This window comes from Sapajus apella, unplaced genomic scaffold (assembly GCF_009761245.1).
Source record: "Sapajus apella isolate SASKATOON/1434 unplaced genomic scaffold, GSC_monkey_1.0 scaffold5, whole genome shotgun sequence".
NCBI lineage: Eukaryota > Metazoa > Chordata > Mammalia > Primates > Cebidae > Sapajus > Sapajus apella.
The window spans coordinates 37,697,624-37,717,412 of record NW_022436945.1 but is presented as its reverse complement, the minus strand read 5'-3'; the positions used below and the strand labels follow the sequence as shown (position 1 = coordinate 37,717,412).

At 37.6% G+C, this 19,789-nt stretch overlaps 1 protein-coding gene across 14 annotated transcripts in view; it reads left to right on the top strand.

Moving 5' to 3' along the window:
* Positions 1-19,789, top strand: part of FRYL (FRY like transcription coactivator) — a 272,517-nt gene that overhangs the window by 201,248 nt on the left and 51,480 nt on the right. For all 14 annotated transcript variants that reach the window (XM_032274136.1, XM_032274133.1, XM_032274135.1 and 11 more), the window contains 12 exons: positions 1,903-2,063; positions 2,572-2,682; positions 3,550-3,704; positions 4,681-4,780; positions 6,016-6,184; positions 10,047-10,306; positions 10,644-10,784; positions 14,366-14,534; positions 16,706-16,790; positions 17,288-17,400; positions 18,377-18,527; positions 19,211-19,314. In XM_032274136.1, the coding sequence (XP_032130027.1) occupies positions 1,903-2,063; positions 2,572-2,682; positions 3,550-3,704; positions 4,681-4,780; positions 6,016-6,184; positions 10,047-10,306; positions 10,644-10,784; positions 14,366-14,534; positions 16,706-16,790; positions 17,288-17,400; positions 18,377-18,527; positions 19,211-19,314 (1,719 nt within the window). The remainder of the gene's footprint in view (positions 1-1,902; positions 2,064-2,571; positions 2,683-3,549; positions 3,705-4,680; positions 4,781-6,015; positions 6,185-10,046; positions 10,307-10,643; positions 10,785-14,365; positions 14,535-16,705; positions 16,791-17,287; positions 17,401-18,376; positions 18,528-19,210; positions 19,315-19,789) is intronic.

Genomic DNA, 19,789 nt, shown 5'->3' with positions numbered 1-19,789 from the left:
AAAGCATTAGTGAGTATTAAGGAATCGTCGTATTATTTCTTTCCTTGAGGTTTAATAATCTAAGTTGATAAAGTAACTTGTGAACATACTGGAAAAATATGTCAACATAACATGGATGGCTGGAGTTTGTTTTCCTTTTGAATTATTGTCAATTATTACAAATAAAAAAGCAACCCAGCATAGAATTTCAACAATAATGAGGATACTGATACAAGAACCTGGAGAAATCAATAGAATAAGCATTTTAGACAAGCTTGTTTTAGATGCAGTAAGCAGAGTGTAGTGTTTCAAATGATAATTGAGAATAAAATTAAGAAGATACTTTTGAATAATGGGAAAAGAGCATAGGTCATATATACAAAATGTAACAAGAATATAATGCTATTGATTTACCAGATATGTTCCAATTATTGAGTAGATTCTATATTGACAGGTACTGGTTAAGCTACTAGGAAGATTAATATACACAATTACATTTTTAAAAGTTGAATTCTTGGCCAGGCGTGGTGGCTCACACCTGTAATCCCAGCACTTTGGGAGACTGAGGCGGGCGAATCACGAGGTCAAGAGATCGAGACCATCCTGGCCAACACAGTGAAACCCCGCCTCTACTAAAAAATACAAAAATTATCTGGGTGTGGTGGCACGTGCCTGTAGTCCCAGCTATTCGGGAGGCTGAGGCAGGAGAATTGCTTGAACCCGGGAAGTGGAGATTGCAGTGAGCCGAGATTGCGCCACTGCACTCTAGCCTGGCGCCTGGCAACAGAGCAAGACTCTCTCTCCAAAAAAAAAAAAAGTTAAATTCTTTACAAATATAGGAAGTAATGTGACTCTAGCCTTTGGCTTATAGTATAAATACAAATGTTTCTTTTTCTCCCTGAAAAATTAAAGTCGCATTGTTACTTTGAATAGTATGTACAGACAGTTGATGTCTAAAGAACATGGGTTGTATTTTATAACAGGGTCATTAAGCACTAAGTACATATGTCAATTTCAAGTGTAGGAGCCTTGTTTTGATCTTTGGGGAAAAATGACACTATTAAAGAAAAAGAGCGTATTTTTTCAAAAATTTCTGATCTGAAGCTCACTAATGTAAAGATATGGTTTAGTCTGTTACCAAACACTTTTTTACAACTTCCACATTGGTTTATTGTGATACTGCTGAGTTACTTCAAGAAGGATAGATATAGAGAAATTATATGGTAGAATTTCAAAATAGGTGAAGAAAGTTCTTGGAGATCATTGAAACCAGTGGTTTTCAAACTTTGCTATTTCTGAAAGCCCTGAGGTTCTCTGGTGCCATCAGCAGAAGGCAGCAGAATGTGTTTGGACACCAGGCCTCAACTCTCCTTCTACCTATTTCATATATTAAGATTACTTGTAAGCCTCTTTTAGCAGAAAAAGGCTTTCCTGCTGAAAACAAAAACAAAAAAGTTTAAAAACACATATCTCAGTCAAAGCCCTTACTTACCAATGAACCAAGATACAGAGGTGAGTCTATGTTAAAATCTTGGCCAATCTTGCCACATAGCCAGTGATAGCCCAGGGAGAAATGGGCTCGTGGCCTCACCTCTATGCCAGCCTCCATGTGCCATTGAGCCTGTCATGGAATTTCTGCTTGTGGAGAAGCTCTGTGTCATGTAATGCTGCAACAGGGTGACACAGACTGCAACTCTGTTTCTGTGATTTGCATATATATATATAAATACACACACACACACACACACACACACACACACACACACACATAAATGATCCCTGCTACGGTAGAGGTTTTGGTAGTTTGAAATGAAAACTTTTGCTTTCTTTTTTACAGTGTTATACATTCAATAACATGTTAGCATAAAAGTTAAAGCAAAAAGAAATGGAAATAAACATTTTCTGTCTTTTTTTGACTTGCAGTGCACCAGAGAAGAAGTATTTTTCCTCAACAGAGCCTTCGTCACAGTCTGTTTATGCTGTTCAGTCACTGGGCAGGTCCTTTCAGCATCATGTTTACGCCCTTGGACAGATACAGTGATAGAAATATGCAGATTAATAGACATCAATACTGTGCATTAAAGGTATTTACTTAGAAACCTGATTTCTTTTTTCTTAGGAGCAGAGTTAAATATTTTTATGTTCAGTCACTAGTATCATAAAGAAGATAAGAATTTCTTCGAAGTATCAGAGAGTATTAGAATATATGTTTTTCTGCCATATTCAAAACTTATACCATAACTTTTACTTAAGTACATAAAATACACAATGAAAAAGAGTTCCAGAATCTACTCAAATTTGATCACCATTATCTTAAAGAACTAAGGACTACTTGAAAGAAGTGCCTTTTTTTTTCCCCTTAAGTACTTTTGCTTGATCTTTTTATCTTCCCTTCCAGTACTGTTCAAACTCCATGTCTGATTTGGTTTCATATTTACTTACCCATAATAAATTTCTCAGTTTTAAAAAATAATTTGTAAAGAAAAAAATAAAAGTATTGTGACTAGATAAGTAATTTGCCTCTTCTCATTAAGCAACTAATATTTACCCTCTTAAACTTGTTAAATGTAATTTTAATATTATTATTTGAAGGCTATGTCTGCTGTACTATGTTGTGGCCCGGTTGCAGATAATGTAGGACTTTCATCAGATGGCTATTTGTACAAATGGCTGGATAACATTTTGGATTCTCTGGACAAAAAGGTAATTATGTCAATTTCCTTAAGGGTTCATAATAAATTGTCACTGTATTATTGGCAGTAAATGTATGTTGCACTAAAAACAAGTCTTTTTAAAAATAAGATAGGTTAGGATTATATGCAAAAAGCATATTATGTAAAGTTAAATAGAATCCCATAATATAAAAATGTTCTAATTCTTACGTATCATTAATTTGAATAATTTTAATTTCTCTTTAATAATTATAGGATTAACACAGGGATGTGTGTCTCTCAACAGGGTTCTAGGTCAATAAATAAGATATTAATATTAATAGAATATTAATATTTATTAATAGAATATATTAATAGAATATATTGAGCTGCATGGAAGAAATCTGTTATTTGCTGTGTTTCATTTTACTTTTTTAACCACTTTCCAATTAATCATTCCTCCTTGCCCTCCACACTCTTTGCCTTCCTTACTCTCATATTGGACGTACACAGACTTCACGATTTAATAGGGCTTATATTTTTTCCCCTCAGAACAATTTTTCTATTGGGTCATCAAAAACAAGAATAAAGCTTGATAAAATTAATTGGAGAGGTTAATGACTCATTTTTCTGAAAGCACTTAATCACTATTCATATTCATTAACTGCCTTGAGGGCTCTGTTAGAAGTCAGAATTACACTAGAGAGGCTTGTGTAAAAAGCAAGAGGCCAAATGCAATTCATCCGTGTGTTTTTTTTCTGCTGGCTGAATAAACTGAGAGGGAGGTGAACAAAAGGAGATGGAATTTCTCTATTAAGTGCAGTAAATATATGCTCTATATTACTTTAGTAAGAACTGTAGGGAAATTGACAAAAAATATATAATATCTCTCTTGGGCAATTTTGCAACCTTTGCCTAGGTTCACCAGCTGGGCTGTGAAGCAGTTACGTTGTTGCTGGAGCTGAACCCTGATCAGAGCAACCTGATGTACTGGGCTGTGGACCGCTGCTACACGGGCTCCAGGAGGGTGGCGGCTGGCTGCTTTAAAGCCATTGCTAATGTTTTCCAGAACAGGTACATTAGATACAGACCTCTCTATCTTAGGGTTTTTTTTTCTTTGTTTCTTAAAGAAAAGTTTTTCTTTTGAATTCAAAAATATGAAGACACCAGTCTAGTTGTCCTTCAGTATCTGTGGGGGATTGGTTCTAGGACACCTCTCAGATCCCAAAATCCATGGATGCTCAAGTCGTCTGTAGAAAATGCAGTAGTATTTGTATTTATGCAAATCCTCCCATGCACTTTTTTTTTTTTTTTTAAGACATGGTGTTGCTCTGTCACCCAGGCTAGGGTGCAGTGGCATGATCATAGTTCACTGTAACCTCAAACTCCCAGGATCAGGCAGTCCTCCCACCTCAACCTCCTGAGTAGCCAGGACCGTAGGCTCCCACTACAATGCCCGGCTAACTTTTAAATTCTTTGTAGAGACAGGGTCTCACTATGTATGTTGCCCAGGATGGTCTCAAACTCCTGGCCTCTCACCTTGGCTTCCCAAAGTGCTAGGATTACAGGCATGAGCTGCTGTACCTGGCCTTTCCCACGTATTTTTGATCCCCAGAAGGTTGACTGTATTTTCTTTTCTTAAATTCTAATGCAGCTGTGTCCAACCCTTTGAATGTGAGGACTTTTTTACTTATCTGTGGTGGTGGATATTACAAAACTTATGCATGGAGCTTATTATTATTATTATTATTTAGCTCATCAGCTGTTTTTAGTATATTTTATGTGTAGCACAAGACAGTTTTTCTTCTTCCAGTGTGGCCCAGGGAAGCCAAAAAGTTGAACACCTGTGTTCTAATGGAATTTAACCGAAAGAAGGATAATGATCACCATGCATCTGTTGTTGTACTTATTGCCTTGAAAAAATCCAAGTCCGCTCACAGGCTTAGAAGACATGTGCCTATAAGCCTTGCCCTTTGCGTATCAAATTTATTAAATGGTACAAAAGCCTTTAGACATTGTTATTTACCTAATATGTAAAATTTATTCCTAGGGATTATCAGTGTGACACAGTGATGCTTCTAAATCTGATACTGTTTAAAGCAGCTGATTCTTCTAGAAGTATCTATGAAGTTGCTATGCAACTTTTACAGGTTTGTAAACATGTTAATTTAAATATTTTTTACTCAGGATTTAATGAAGCTCAATAATTTAATCTTGCCATTAAAACATAGTATTTAGCTTTATTTATAATAATTGTGGTATCAAGTCTTAATTATTATTAGAAATATAAGACAAAGGTAATATAGATATTTAAATTTATAAATAATGCAAACTATTCCTAAGTGTTTTGTAGAAGGATTATGTATAATAATGTATGTGTATGTACACAAAGGTACTTGTAAAGATGTGTCCATGTAAGTATTTTTGTTCAGCCCATGAGAACAATATGTGTCAGAATTTTTTTGGAGAGCCATGTGAAAAATCATTAGCTCTTTTTATCATATTCTCATGTAACTTTTCTTTATTGGATTGAGAATAAATAACTTAGAAAGTTAACTTACCAAACACAGATCTGTTATTAATATGCAGTATTTAACTAATACATAATAGAGTAAGATTCTTTCCTCTTAACCAAGGGCTAAGAAGAACAGGATTCAGGTAGATGATTTTTCCTAAGGCTCTGAAGTGGTTCTGATGCCAGTAGGTCCATCTTAGGAATTATACCCTAATGCCTTGGTTAATTAAGAGGAAAGTTCAGCAGTATAGTTCTTTAAATAGTGTAATGTCAAAAGGATCTGCTTTAAGGGTTGTTGTCTTTTTTCACTTATATTATGCTACCATATTTTTGAGTGGGAAAAGTGGTAAATCTTTTTCAGGTAATTGTATATTAAGTTGCTGGAGTTATTTTCAGACTATGTTACTGATCTGGATCATTGGCATTCAATATGAGGAAAGTAAATTCTTTTAGTGAGAAAGGGTTTTTGTTTGTTTTGCTTCCTTTGGTTTTTGAGATAAGGTCTCATTCTGTTGCCCAGGCTAGAGTGCAGTGGCACAGTCACGGTTCACTGCAGCCTCTACCTCCTGAGCTCAGCAACCCTCCAACCTCAGCCCCCCGAGTAGCTGGGACCACAGGCACACACCACCACACCTGGCTAATTTTTAAATTTTTTGTAGAGATGAGGTTCTGCTGTGTTGGGCAGGCTGGTCTCAAACTCCTGGCCTCAAGTGAACCTCCCACCTCTGCCCCCCAAAGTGTTGAAATTACAGATGTAAGCCACTGCATTCAGCCTTGGGAGAAGAGTTCTTTAAAAAATATAAAATTTTGGTTAAACTTTAGAGGACCTATAAAATCTTAACCTAAGTTGATGGAATTACATTTCTGTAGATTCTGGAACCGAAGATGTTTCGCTATGCTCACAAATTGGAGGTTCAGAGAACAGATGGAGTACTCAGCCAGCTGTCTCCTCTACCACACCTGTATTCTGTTTCATATTATCAGTTGTCCGAGGAACTAGCAAGGGCGTATCCTGAGCTAACTCTTGCCATATTCTCAGGTATGATCAATGAACTGATTACTAGTTTCTCTTTGTTAATCATTTCTTCAAAAACAATTTTTAGAAAATTATAAACTTATTAAATTATAAGTTAAATCAAAACCAGACATGTCTTTACATAGGAAATATTTTTTTCTTCAATAAGAACTCTTAATTCTGATCTGTCACAATATTTAGGTTTTTCTATCAATGTTGCCCTTATAGGGTTTTATATCTGACCTTCCCTTCACTCCCTACTCCATCCAAAAAAAAAAAAAAAAAAAGAAAAGCAAGAAAAAAGTACAAGAGGGAGGACTTTTCATGTGTGACTTAAAAGTATTTCTTAGTAAACATAGAACTTATTGAATACATTTTATCTTGTGTATTGGCATAACTTTAATAATAAAAATAGGCAAGGATAAAGATACAGGTCGTTTTCTGTGAGTGAAACCCCTAATCATAAGAGCAGGTGGGACAGTACCTTGAGCAAAAACTCTTTCTAGTCTCCCACATCTTGCTTGTCGCCTACCTCAAGATCTTGTTCCACTCTAACTACTGGATGTGCAGCAACACTTGGATCTGGGAGATTGCAGAGCTCTGCTGTGGGTCCTTTCCTTCATTTGGTCTCAAGAGATAGTGGCCTTAGCCTGCCTGGAATCTTTCCACAGCACCTATTTTAGCAGTAGAAATAATTTCTTTCCTATCCCTAATTGACCTGAGTGGGAGAAAAAAGCAACAACAACAACTTATATTCTCCTAACACTTAGTTCTTAAAAGCAGTTGACCTGTTTGGTTTCCCCTGGTAGTTGGCAGCAGTTATGCCCCCACATCCCTGACAGCCCTTCCAAGATGGATATGGGTAGTCATCAACACAAAATAGTGGCCACCGTGAACACAGATTTTTCAGATGCTGAGCTTCTGCTAGAGGCTTCTGCACAGAAAGCAGAGAGTCTAGCTAGGTCTCAGAGATCATGTAACTGTTTAGAATGTCATGTCATTGCCTAGGATGTCTGCTGGTACAGGTGTCGACTGTGCCTACACCTCCACCACCTTGTCCTCCTTCAGTTCTATCTTCAGACACTCTTGTCCTTAGCATTAGCTAATTTTAACTGCTTTGCTTAAGACAGTTCATTCTAAACCAAAACATAACCTGTCAACCTGACAAATTCCATAGCTAACCTGTGTTTTCACTTTCACTGTTTCCAAGGCAAGACAAACACAATATTCATTCAGGATTTTACTGCACAGCTACAGATATCAACATAAACTTTGCCACTTTAAAATTTGAGGGCCATGATTCTTTCTCCAGATTCAATCCAGTGATCTTTAAATGCTGTCAGCTCTGTGGCCCTTCCCATTCTGCTCCTCACATCCTTTCCCTCCCCTGTGCCTTGCCGTATTCTCAGTCTTCATGCATGCCTTAGATCCCCCAAGATGGCCTTCACACTCCACTAGTGTCCATTTCCTTTCTGTAGCCTCACCAAGTGCCTTCTGACTGCTCAGTCGAGTCACTGGCTAATAGTCTTCAGTCTGTTTGCTACTTTCCACAGCAGTTGGTATTAGCCATTTTATATTTCTTTAAGTTCTGACCTCGCTTGATTTCCAAAAACTTAGTATTTCCTGCTTTTTCTTCCACCATTGAGTATTCCTTTTCTATCTCTTTGGGTAGATTTTTTTTTTTTTGAGACAGAGTCTCTCTCTTTCTCTCTCGCTCTCTCTCTCTCGCTCTCGCTCTCGCTCTCTCTCACCCAAGCCATCCTCCTCCCTTAACCTTTCTACTAGCTGGACTACAGGTGTGTGCCACCACAGCTGGCTTTTTTTTTTTTTTTTTTTTTTGTAGGGAGGGTATCTGGCTGTGTTACCCAGTCTGGCCACCTCAGCCTCTTAAAATCCTAGGATTACATGTAGGTGTGAGCCATCGTACCCAGCCCTGCATCTTAAGTATTAGTGTTCCTGGGGTATCATCTTGAGCCCCCACCTCCTACAGTCTCATCTCCCTCCAGGAGATGAAGCCACCATCGTGACCCCTACTTCCACAGACACAGATTCTTCCTTCCCTAGTCAGCATCTCTTCATTCAGCTTCTGAACTCCATGTCTTTTACTTTATACCAGAGGTAATAAATTGATGTCTTAATAGAACCTTTGTAAAAGGTTAAAGTTGAGCATAACCGCATACCAGGACTGAGCACTTCATTGGCATTCTATCGGATTTGCACAATAACTTCATGAGGCAACTAGTTTTGTTACTTTCTTTTTACAGAATAAGAAATCAAGGATTGGAGGTGGACAGGTTAGCCCGAGGTCAGGCTGTCTATATGTGGTAGATCTGTGGGATTCAAACCCAGGGTTGTGTAATTCCAGAGCCAGGTTATAAGTCACTTTCCTAATGAGTAAGTAAGTACAGGGTCTAGCAGGAAAAGAGAGGAGCAGAGGAGAAAGATTTTTACTTTTAATGATTTATGGAAATTAAACAATATATAAAAGGCTCATGGGCTTTGGAATTGACCTTGTGTTTGAATCTTTGCCATTTGGTAATTGTTCAGCAAATTACTCTGACTCCACCCACCTCACAGGTTTGTCATAAGCATTAAAGTCGATGATTGTAAACATAACAGGCACATCATAGGCATCTTCCCTATATAGAACCAAAATTTGTGAGGTTCTTAATGGGTCAGTTTAAAATTAATCTGTGTATAAAGATGTCCTTTTATCTTTTGATTACATTTTTATTCATTGTGATTAAAAAAACATAAAATTTGCCATCTTAATCTTTTTTTTTTTTTTTTTTTTTTTTGAGACAGAGTCTTGCTCTGTCACCCAGGCTGGAGTACAGTGGTGCTCCATCTGCAACCTCCACCTCTCAGGTTCAAGCAATTCTCCTGCCTCAGCCTCCTGAGTAGCTGGGATTACAGGCGCATGCCACCATATCCGGCTAATTTTTGTATTTTTAGTAAAGATGGGTTTCAACATGTTGGTCAGGCGGGTCTCAAACTCCTGACCCTCCGAATCCACCCATCTCAGTCTCCCAAAGTGCTGGGATTACAAGTGTGAACCACTACATTTAATCATTTTTCAGTTCCAGAATACACATTGTTGTGAAACAGACCTCCAGAACTTTTTCATCCTGCAGAACTGAAAGTCTATACCCACTAAATAACATTCCTCCTTTTCTCTCTGCCCCCAAGCCCTGGTAATCACAATTCTACTTTGTGTTTCTATGGATTTGACTACTTTAGGTACTCCATATATGTGGAATCATACAGTATTTTTGTTTGTAACTGGCTTATTTCAGGTAGCATGTCTTCAAGCTTTAGCCATGTTTTGGCATATGACAGGATTTTTTTCCTTTTTTCCCTTTTTAAGGGTGCATAATATTCTACTATGTGTATATGCATTTGGTTTATTCATTCATCTGTCAATGGACATTTAGGTTGCTTCCACCTACCTCTTGGCTCTTATGAATTGTGCTGCTACAAACATGGATGTACAAATATTTGTTTGAATTTCTGCTTTCAATTCTTTCAAATGTATACTTAGGAGTAGGATTCATGATCATATGATAGTTCTATTTTTAATTTTCTGAGGAATCACCATACTGTTTTTCATAAAGTATGTGCTATTTACGATGCCAACAACAGTGCACAAACATTTATTTTAGCTGCCAAAAGTATTTTGTATAAAATGTATGTGATTTATGTTAGTTGTTAACTGTATGATGTCATTGAGGTGAAATTTGCTAAAAGGAAAAACAGTACTCATAATTGTTAAGTGTAATGAGTAAAATGAATAAAATCTGGCTTCTGAAACCTGTTGAAATTAATTATGGATCAGAGGAAGCCAAAATTACATCAGTTCTCTTCTTTGACTTGTTTTCACTTTCAGAGATAAGCCAGAGAATCCAGACAGCTCACCCTGCTGGGCGCCAGGTGATGCTGCACTACCTGCTACCATGGATGAACAACATTGAGCTGGTGGACTTAAAACCTCTGCCCACAGCAAGGCGACATGATGAAGATGAAGATGATTCCTTAAAAGACCGAGAACTTATGGTGACTAGCAGGCGCTGGTTACGGGGAGAAGGATGGGGATCTCCACAAGCCACTGCAATGGTTTTGAACAATCTGATGTATATGACAGCAAAGGTAAAATGAGTTTTGTACTTATAATTGCTGCACAGAATTATTGAGTTAGTAGATGTGGTTAGAAACAGATGAAGACGTTCCGTAATCGTGTGATAACCAAACAAAAATGCATTATAAAAAAAAACTCTTTAGATGTGAATTTTTTTTACTAAAACCATGTATGATTAATGATATTTATGTTTTGATTTGTTGAAAGAAATGATTGTTTTTGTAAAGTGTGGAAATGATTAAAGCTATCTGTACAAAACATTATTTCTTAATATTTCATGGTATGACATGTTTGGTTTTTATAGTGGGCAGTCATGACTAAAGTATCTTTTATGCGTATTGCATCTAGTATGGCGATGAACTGGCGTGGTCAGAGGTGGAGAACGTGTGGACCACACTTGCAGATGGCTGGCCAAAAAACCTGAAAATCATTTTGCACTTTCTGATCAGCATTTGTGGGGTGAATAGTGAACCAAGCCTCTTGCCTTACGTATGTATTCAAGTTTGTTTAACTTTAAAATACATGTATATATTTACCAGTATCTTGTAATGTCAGAGCATGGGCAGCAGTTGCCCGGGAGAGGTAAGGCAAGGGCCAGATGAAGACAGTCAGGAAGTAGCACATGGATTTATTCATTGATTCAGTCAGTAAATGTTATCCATCATTATGACAGGCCAGGTGCACCTCTGGGCATTACAATCTGATGGGTAATACAGAATTTATTCGTTGAACCTACATCTAATTTATTTAATGAATAAATCAGTAAGTTAATACAGTACAGTATGATAAAGGAAAATTGCAGAGTTCTGAGAGTAAAAAATGTAGGAACCACAGCTGTCTAGAAGGATTCAAGATGACACTCGAGAGAAAGTGATATTGAAGCTGAAACCACAGATTGGGGATGTTTCTAGTTTCTGCTAGGCAGAGCTGGCATTTAGATACAAGAACAGGATAGTGGGTGAGAGCTGAGTGACTGTAGGATTGTCCTCTAGGCTGCTGGAAGCAAGGGAAAGCATGGTAAGAGATACAAAATTAAGAAGGTAACAACTTTGCCTTCCAGGAGAGAAAGCAACACCCAAATCTGCCCAAGTCAAGAGGGCATGTTTGATACGAAACTATCAAACGACAGGGTTAAATAGAATATACACACATGCACACATGTCTTGTAGATACAGATATAGATATCCATCCTGTGGCAGCATCCCTCAAAAGTGTGGTCCAAGGAAGACTACTTCTACAGAAGGTTATCTAAAAGTTCTTACGGCTGGGCACGGTGGCTCATACCTGTAATCCCAGCACTTTGGAAGGCTGAGTTGGGTGGATCACTTGAGATCAGGAATCTGAGACCAGCCTGGCCAACATGGTGAAACCCCATCTGTACTAAATATGCAAAAATTAGCCAGGTGTGTTGCTGCACACCTGTAATCCCAGCTACTCGGGAGGCTAAGGCAGGAGAACTGCTTGAGCCCAGGAGGCAGAGGTTGCAGTGAGCCAAGATCACACCACTGCACTCCAGCCTGGGCAACAGAGTGAGACTGTCTCAAAAATAATGATAATAATAAAATAAATTAAAAATAAGTAAGTGAAACTTCCTACAGATTCTATTTTAACCAAACCACTTAATAGCTTTGCTTTACCCAGCATTCCCTGAGTTTGCTTGGTCACTGAAAGCATCATTGCCAAGGTGTACCACAGGCGTAGCGCCTTTGAGAAGTGCCTAGAGAACTGTTGGTGTGTAGTGCCAAACGACGTTACCCCACATCACCTCTCTGACTGTGTCTCCTGTATTCTCTGGGGTGCTCCAACCCCCCAGCTGTGCTGGCCCCCTTTGCTGCCGGCTCTCTGACCAGGCATTCCCTCCTCCAGGCCCTTGTACTCACTTGCTTGCTCTTTCCGCAGTTACCCACATTACTCACTCCCTGCCTCTTTCAGGTCCTCCTTCAGGTGTCAGTGCTCAATGGGACTTCTGCTGCCCATCCTGTCTAAAACCGTAAATGCCTCACCTCCGCACACATACTCCATTTCCTTTCCCTGCTTCATTGATCTTTCTGGCACTTAATCATCACCAAACACATGATACATTTTACCTATTTACCTCATTAGTTTTGCTTCAACCAGTAGATTGTAAGCTCCTTAAGAGTGGTAGTTTTTGTCTATTTGATTCACCGCTAAATTCCCATTTTGTAGTGCCTGGCACATAGAAGGTACCCGTTAATTGGATGAATGAATGGGGGAGTTAGAGCCAGAACTAGAAAAAGCCAAGTGGAAATTTGGGGAATAGCCATTTTCCAGGAATTTAAAAGGAGCCATTTTTAGTGTCAATAATAATTTCTTGGTTCTGTTTTAAGTACTTATTATAGGTGCTTATCATAGGCATGGTAAAAGCACTTCATCCACATTATTTAATTCTCAGAATAAATCTGTGAGTTTGGTGAGATCACTGCAGTTTTACAGATGAGAAAACAAGGCAGAGAGATCAGTAATTTCCTCAAGGGCTCACTCTGTCACTTAATAGATCTAGAATTCCAACCCAGATCTGGTTGTGAAGTCAGTAAAAGCTTCATGGAGTAGAGTTAAGGTGGGGAATGGGGCTTGAAGACTTGATAGGATTAGGGTTGGGAGTGATCCGTAGTGAGGCAGAAGGAAGCCACAGAGGCAGGAATGCACACACCGTGCTCAGAGGAGGTGGAACCTGAGAGCAGAAAGAACCAGCAAGTGGGGCCTATTGGATGGAGTCAAGAGCCATGCATGGAAGGTTATCACTGGGTAATCATTGTAAGAGTTTTGGCTAGGCATGGTGGCTCATGCCTATAATCCCAGCACTTAGGAAGACCAAGGCTGGCGGATCACCTGAGGTGAGGAGTTCAAGACCAGCCTGGCCAACATGGCAAAACCACATCTCTACTAAAACTACAAAAATTAGCTGGGTGTGGCAGCAGGCACCTGTAATTGCAGCTACTCACGAGGCTGAGGCAGGGAGAATTACTTGAACATGAGAGTTAGATGTAGCAGTGAGCCAAGATGGTGCCACTGCACTCCAGCCTGGGTGACAGAACAAGACTCCATCTTTAAAAAAAAAAAAAGAATTTTGTTGTGATATAGTAAATCATGTTTTAAGAGTCATCCGGGGTCATCTAAAGGAGGGTTTTTCATAACGTCTGTAAGAATATGAATCATTCTGATTCTGGAGGCGGGGGTGGGCCTGAGATTCTCTATTTCTAGCAAACTCCAGATGACGATGTCTGTCTTGCTGTGACCACATTTTAAGTAGTAAGGATTAAAGTAGGGAGAAAAGGAGATATGCTGATCAGTTACAAAGTTATTTCAGTAATATGCATTACTAAAACATACGTATAATATATACTACTGAAATGTTTTTCTACTTACTTAACTCATACTATGTTACTAGCCATTTTTAAAGTGCATTATAAACCTTAATTCATTTAATCTTCCTAACAGCCGTTTGAAGTAGGTGCTATTACTGCCCCCATTTTGCAGATGAGAAAACTAAGAGTAACTTTCCAGATGATAAAATTAGTAAGTGGTATATCCACATTCCAAACCTGGCAATGTATAGTTTGAGTTCTAGTTTAGTTCTGGTTCCTTGCTCTTAATGACTACTCTGGTTGACTGTAGGGAATGGGGAAGGCAGAACAAAAGATAAGCCCTGAGTTTGGAGGCCGGCTAACTAAAAATCAGAGGAAAATCTTAGGATGTTATTAACTGGAAGTATTTCCATTAAAAATTTTTTTACAGAAAAGCATTTTTTTGCTTTTTTTTTTAAAAAAAAAAAAAAGCAAAAAAGCAAAGAAAGTGCGTAAAGTAGAAACCACCAAACATGTTCATTTCATCCTAATTAGACCTAATGTTGAGAGTTAGAGGGAGGACAGTATTGATAAAGCTGATTAATGTCTTATTGTTGATCAGTGCCAATTTTGATTTAGATTGTGTTTATTCATCTACCACTTAAAGTTGATAAAATTTGTCTACTCTGATAAAATTTGTCTCAAGAGAAATGAATGAGATAAAAACTTTGCTTTTTCTTTTCTGAACAATTTCTTTTGTAACAGGTGAAGAAGGTCATTGTATATTTAGGTAGAGATAAAACAATGCAGTTACTAGAAGAGCTGGTGAGTGAGCTTCAGCTGACCGATCCTGTCAGTTCAGGGGTCACTCACATGGATAATCCCCCGTATTATCGCATCACTTCCAGCTATAAAATCCCTTCTGTCACCTCAGGTGAGAAATTTGTTAAAACTGATTGCTGTGTGAGATGATAGACATCTTTATCTGCTTCACTATGGTCACCATTTTAGGGTCTCAGTGTCCCATAGCATCATGTTATGAATCTCAGATATACACAAAACAATTTATTAAAAGAAAAAAATCTTCCTTGTATGGAAAGAGAAGATTTACGTAATTATTAATTTCAACAATAGTTTATTGTGTCTTTAAATGTTATGGTTAAGAAAAAAGCAAATGTGAATCATGTATGGTGATTAATTTGATGAGACTGTAAATCCTCATGAGGAAAGCAATTCGACAGTGTAAGTATTATTAATATACATAAAAGTAATATTACACACTTATTCAGAGATGCAATATAAATTTATATATTCCCTACATAGCACATACTTTTTTTTTTTTTTGAGACAGAGTCTTGCTCTGTCACCAGGCTAGAGTGCAGTGGTGCGATCTCGGCTTACTACAACCTCCACCTTCCAGGTTCAAGTGATTGTTCTGCCTCAGCCTCCTGAGTAACTGGGACTACAGGCACACACCACCACGCCCAGATAATTTTTGTATTTTTAGTAGAGATGGGGCTTCACCATGTTGGCCAGGATTGTCTTGATCTCTTGACCACATGATCCACCCGCCTCGGCCTCCCAAAGTACTGGGATTATGGGTGTGAGCCTGGCTTATATGCTTATATGTTGAAATTGTTTGTGTAATTTCACATTATAGTTATTTGGGTATATATTATACATCATATCCAATCAAATGAGTGTGTGTGTGTGTGTGTGTGTGTGTGTGTGTATACACTTATCTGTAGGTACATATGTTAAAATTGTTGTAATATTTTGAGTTGAAGAAACTATGTGCCTAATAGAAGAACTTCGAATGAAATTCAAAATAGTAAAATGGCTATTGTAGATGAAATTTCTATGAAACTTACTCAGTTTAAGTGTTTTCAGCATGCTAATAACAACATTGTATAACTAGAAATATTTTAAATTATGTCTTTATATTTATTTTTATCATCTCTTAGTCCTTCTATTTTCTAGGAGATGTCTAATAATGCTTCTATTGAATTTTTCATATATACTAGAATGTTTTTAATTCCAGAGTTTCATTTAACTTTTTAACGTAGCATCCTATTTATGTCTCATAGTTAGACTGTTGTTCCATATCTGATACTTACAAAGTTTTCTTCTCCCAGCATGAATCCTCATTTTTTCCACATTACTGTTTTGTCTTGATAAGACTTTTCTCAAAAGCCTACCAATTCTAGATCTGTGTTTTCATAGAGAGTAGAATATTAAAAATTTATAAGTTCTATAAGTATATATGGAACTTGGTGATGGTCTCCTTTGTTGTACCATGATTTCAGTGATGCCAGCATCTGTAGGTCTTTTCTCCTAGATTTATCAAATTCCAAGAGAAAACTCTACTAGTCATTTGCCTACAGAGGGTGTGTCTGTGAATATATATAGATGCGTGCACACACACACATACACACACACACACACCTTTGGATTATATTTATACACACACATACACAGTCATCAAACTTTCTGGAAGCCCAGTGGGGTAAGAAGGACCTAGGGTTGCAGTCTCAAATTTTAGCATGTGCATTTTCATTTAATGCCCCTGTTCTTCGTAAGGTGCCTCCTCTTTCAGGAGGACATGGCATGCCCTCGTTCAGGAATATTCTGATTTACTATAATCAGAAAAGTCTTCTAGAAGTGGGGAAAGACAGCCACCCAGCTACAAGAGGCAGGAAAGTAGATTTTGGGGACCAATTATAAAATAGATTGACTGTCAGTTAGGTTTCCTATTTTTAGCACCACCTTCAACCCTTGTTTCCAGAGGTTCTTGATGCTTCTCATCCCTGAGCCTTTTGGGGGTTCAGCAATATAAATATGGAAGCTTCTTGGTCCCCCCCCAAACCGCATTTGGATTCAGCCTTCTCAACATTTAATTATTTCTTGTTCATTTGTATTCTAGCATCCAAAAATGTGTTCATCTTGTCTCCTTTCCGTTTTGGTCCTTATGAGGACATTCCTGTTTTAAAATGACTTTACTCTCATTTTAGTGAAGTTTTGATATTAATAATTTGAGATCTTTTATTCTTATGGGGTTATTCCAGGTTTGTAGATTCACAAGTACTGCTTTGTCTTTGATTACAGGAACTACTTCCAGTAGCAATACAATGGTAGCTCCCACAGATGGCAATCCAGATAATAAGCCCATTAAAGAGAATATTGAAGAGAGGTAAGTACTTCTCTGCTCTTTATTAGCCTTTCAGTTTGACAGATACTGGTTGTCATCAGAATAAATGATATTTTCTACATTGAAATGTGGATGTTGCTATGTTAAAGTTCAAGTGAAAAAAATATTATTTCCATACTGAAAATTTTCCACATTGAGAGCTTAAACATTAAAGATGCTAGCCTGCTAGATTTTGTTACATGCTGTAATGCACAAATGGGTGGTGTATAGTAAGTCACTTTTTGTATGCTTAAAGTTTTAGATCTATATAAATGGTATTTATTCCACCTGTTTTATATTCTAGAATATTATTTTAGGTAGAAATAATTTATTAAAAGTTTAAGCTTTTGGATTATAAGGTGGAAATCAATATATATCATATTAAACTTTTGTTAATATTTTGTGTACTGTTGTCCTTTTTTAAACCTAGCAAGTGAAACGTAAAGTATAAATACTATTGCACTATGAACTGTGACTAACTTCAGATATCATTCCCATAGCTATGTGCACCTGGACATCTACAGTGGACTAAACAGTCATTTGAATCGGCAACATCACAGACTAGAATCCCGATACAGTAGCAGCTCTGGAGGATCTTATGAAGAAGAAAAAAGTAATAAATTCCAAATGTTTTTAATATAACTCTAAGGATGAGGTATATTGTTAATTACATTAATGTTAATAAATGTATTTTTTCAGTAAATTATTTTTAAAAAGTGTATTTAACTGCCACTAGTGGTGTTCCAACATAATTTGAAACATCTTGATTTTAAAAAGCAACATAAGTGGGGGACATTTGTTTTTTAAACACAGGTTTCCTATAGATAAGTCACAAGGAACGTAAGAACTGGTTCTCAGGAAGCATCATAGAACAAATACTGGAAACAGGCTGGTCTTTTTAGCAGGATTGCTCCTTCTGCATGAATTTACATATTCCTGTAAAGATTCTCCTTTGCAATTGCAAAGTGAATAATCTACCCAAGTTTCACTATAATGTTAAGGTAGGGTATCACAGAAGCACAGCCTTTCAGACTGGAAAGGGACCCTGAAGATGATCTGGTCCAATCTCCTCATTTTGCACATGATGGAACTGAGGTCCAGAGAGGTTAAGTGACTTACCCACGTCACACAGAATTCACATTTCCTGACAACAGTTTTGACTGCACCCCACAGCCCCGCTGTGGTATAGCAGAGTTCCTTTCAAGATGGAGCTGTGTTGGCCCCATCTCAGAATATTTAGAACTGAGTAACTTACCAGAAGGCCTTTTGTTACAAGGCAGCTTCACCAATAATGTGATCTCCTGGCTTGGACATCACTGATGGAATCACAATGAAATGCTAATATAGTTTTGCTTTGACATACAGGGTGGAACCTAAATTGATCTCTTTCTCTCTTTCTCTCTCTCCCTCTCCCTGGATTGCTTACAATATTTGTGCCTAGACCTTCCTAGCAAACATATGTTGAAATAGTGGGAAATTATTTTTTTATCACTTTCCAATACTATATAAATAGTCGGGATCTTACTAGAGTTTGCTTATATTGGCAGAAATTAGATGGTGTAGAAAATGAGATCATTTTATCTTGATAGGTGATTCAATGCCACTTTATTCTAATTGGCGACTGAAAGTGATGGAGCATAACCAAGGAGAGCCACTGCCCTTCCCACCAGCTGGAGGCTGCTGGTCACCACTGGTGGATTACGTGCCTGAAACGTCATCACCTGGATTACCTCTTCACAGGTGGACTACAGCGTCATTCCTTTTTCCTATGAGCCAAGTTGCTGCTGAACACTGTCGGCTTTCTTTATGCTATCTGACAACACAGAATAAAAGCAATCTTCTTTATGGAGATACTGCAACATAGATCAATGTGTTTAGATTCTAAGAAACCTAAAAAACTCAGAATCCTAACAACTTTACAAAATTAATATTATTAAATCTAATTCTGCTGCTGCTTTTCTGGGTGTCTGGCATAGTTACTTGACCTTTCTGGGACCCAGTTACTACATCTGAAAAATACGGCTTTCTTATGGTAGGCACTATTATTTTGCATCAACTTAAACTGAATTCTACTTAGCAAAATCACAACAGAGCAATTACTGCATTCTTTCAAAATGTATTAATGCACCAAACACATATTTGAACACCTACTGTGGCAAGCAGTGTGCTAAGTCTCAAGGTTGAAAGATGAAGAAAATGTGGCTCCTGAGTTCAAGGAGCCCTTAGCCCTTATGTTCTGTTCCATCTCTTTAACTTAATGGTTAACGTTTTCTTCAGCTGTATTTGTTTTTCCTCCTCTTTCCTTGATAAGTTGTGTTTTTCCATGAAATGCAAAATTAAAGTCTTCAAGTAATTTTGTACCAAATTTTCTCTAGGTTTACTGAGATCTAGTAAAACGTTAATGAAACTCTTATTTGTCATAGGTGTAACATAGCAGTGATCCTTTTGACTGATCTGATCATTGATCATAGTGTGAAGGTGGAATGGGGAAGCTACCTCCATCTTCTTCTTCATGCAATTTTTATAGGTAATAAATATTTGGTTCTAATTCTTTCATTTTATATTTTTATGATAATTTATGGTGTTAAGGAAGTTTTTACATGTTTCTCTTTCCTGTTATTTGTATGTTATTTCCATGACACTTTTCACTATGATTCCTCTGGTCTATTGGGGAGCTATTCCTGACTTCTCTTCTAACCACAAACATGTCTGTTACCCCCATACCCTTCCATAAAAATGTCTATTATCCCCTATTCCTGTCCTATGGCTTCACCTGCCCACACACAAACACACATACTCTACCAAGGAAAAATTCTATTGCTGTGGCAAGAGTCAAATTAACTTACCTCTGGGATTGCAAACTTTCAGAGTAAATGAAAAGTTGAAATACATTCTAGGTATTTCCCAGAAGAATTGGATTATTGGGTACACTGATTATTACACCTGAAAATTATCACACCTCAAACTCCATCATACCTTCTGTGACAAACAGGTGGGATCTA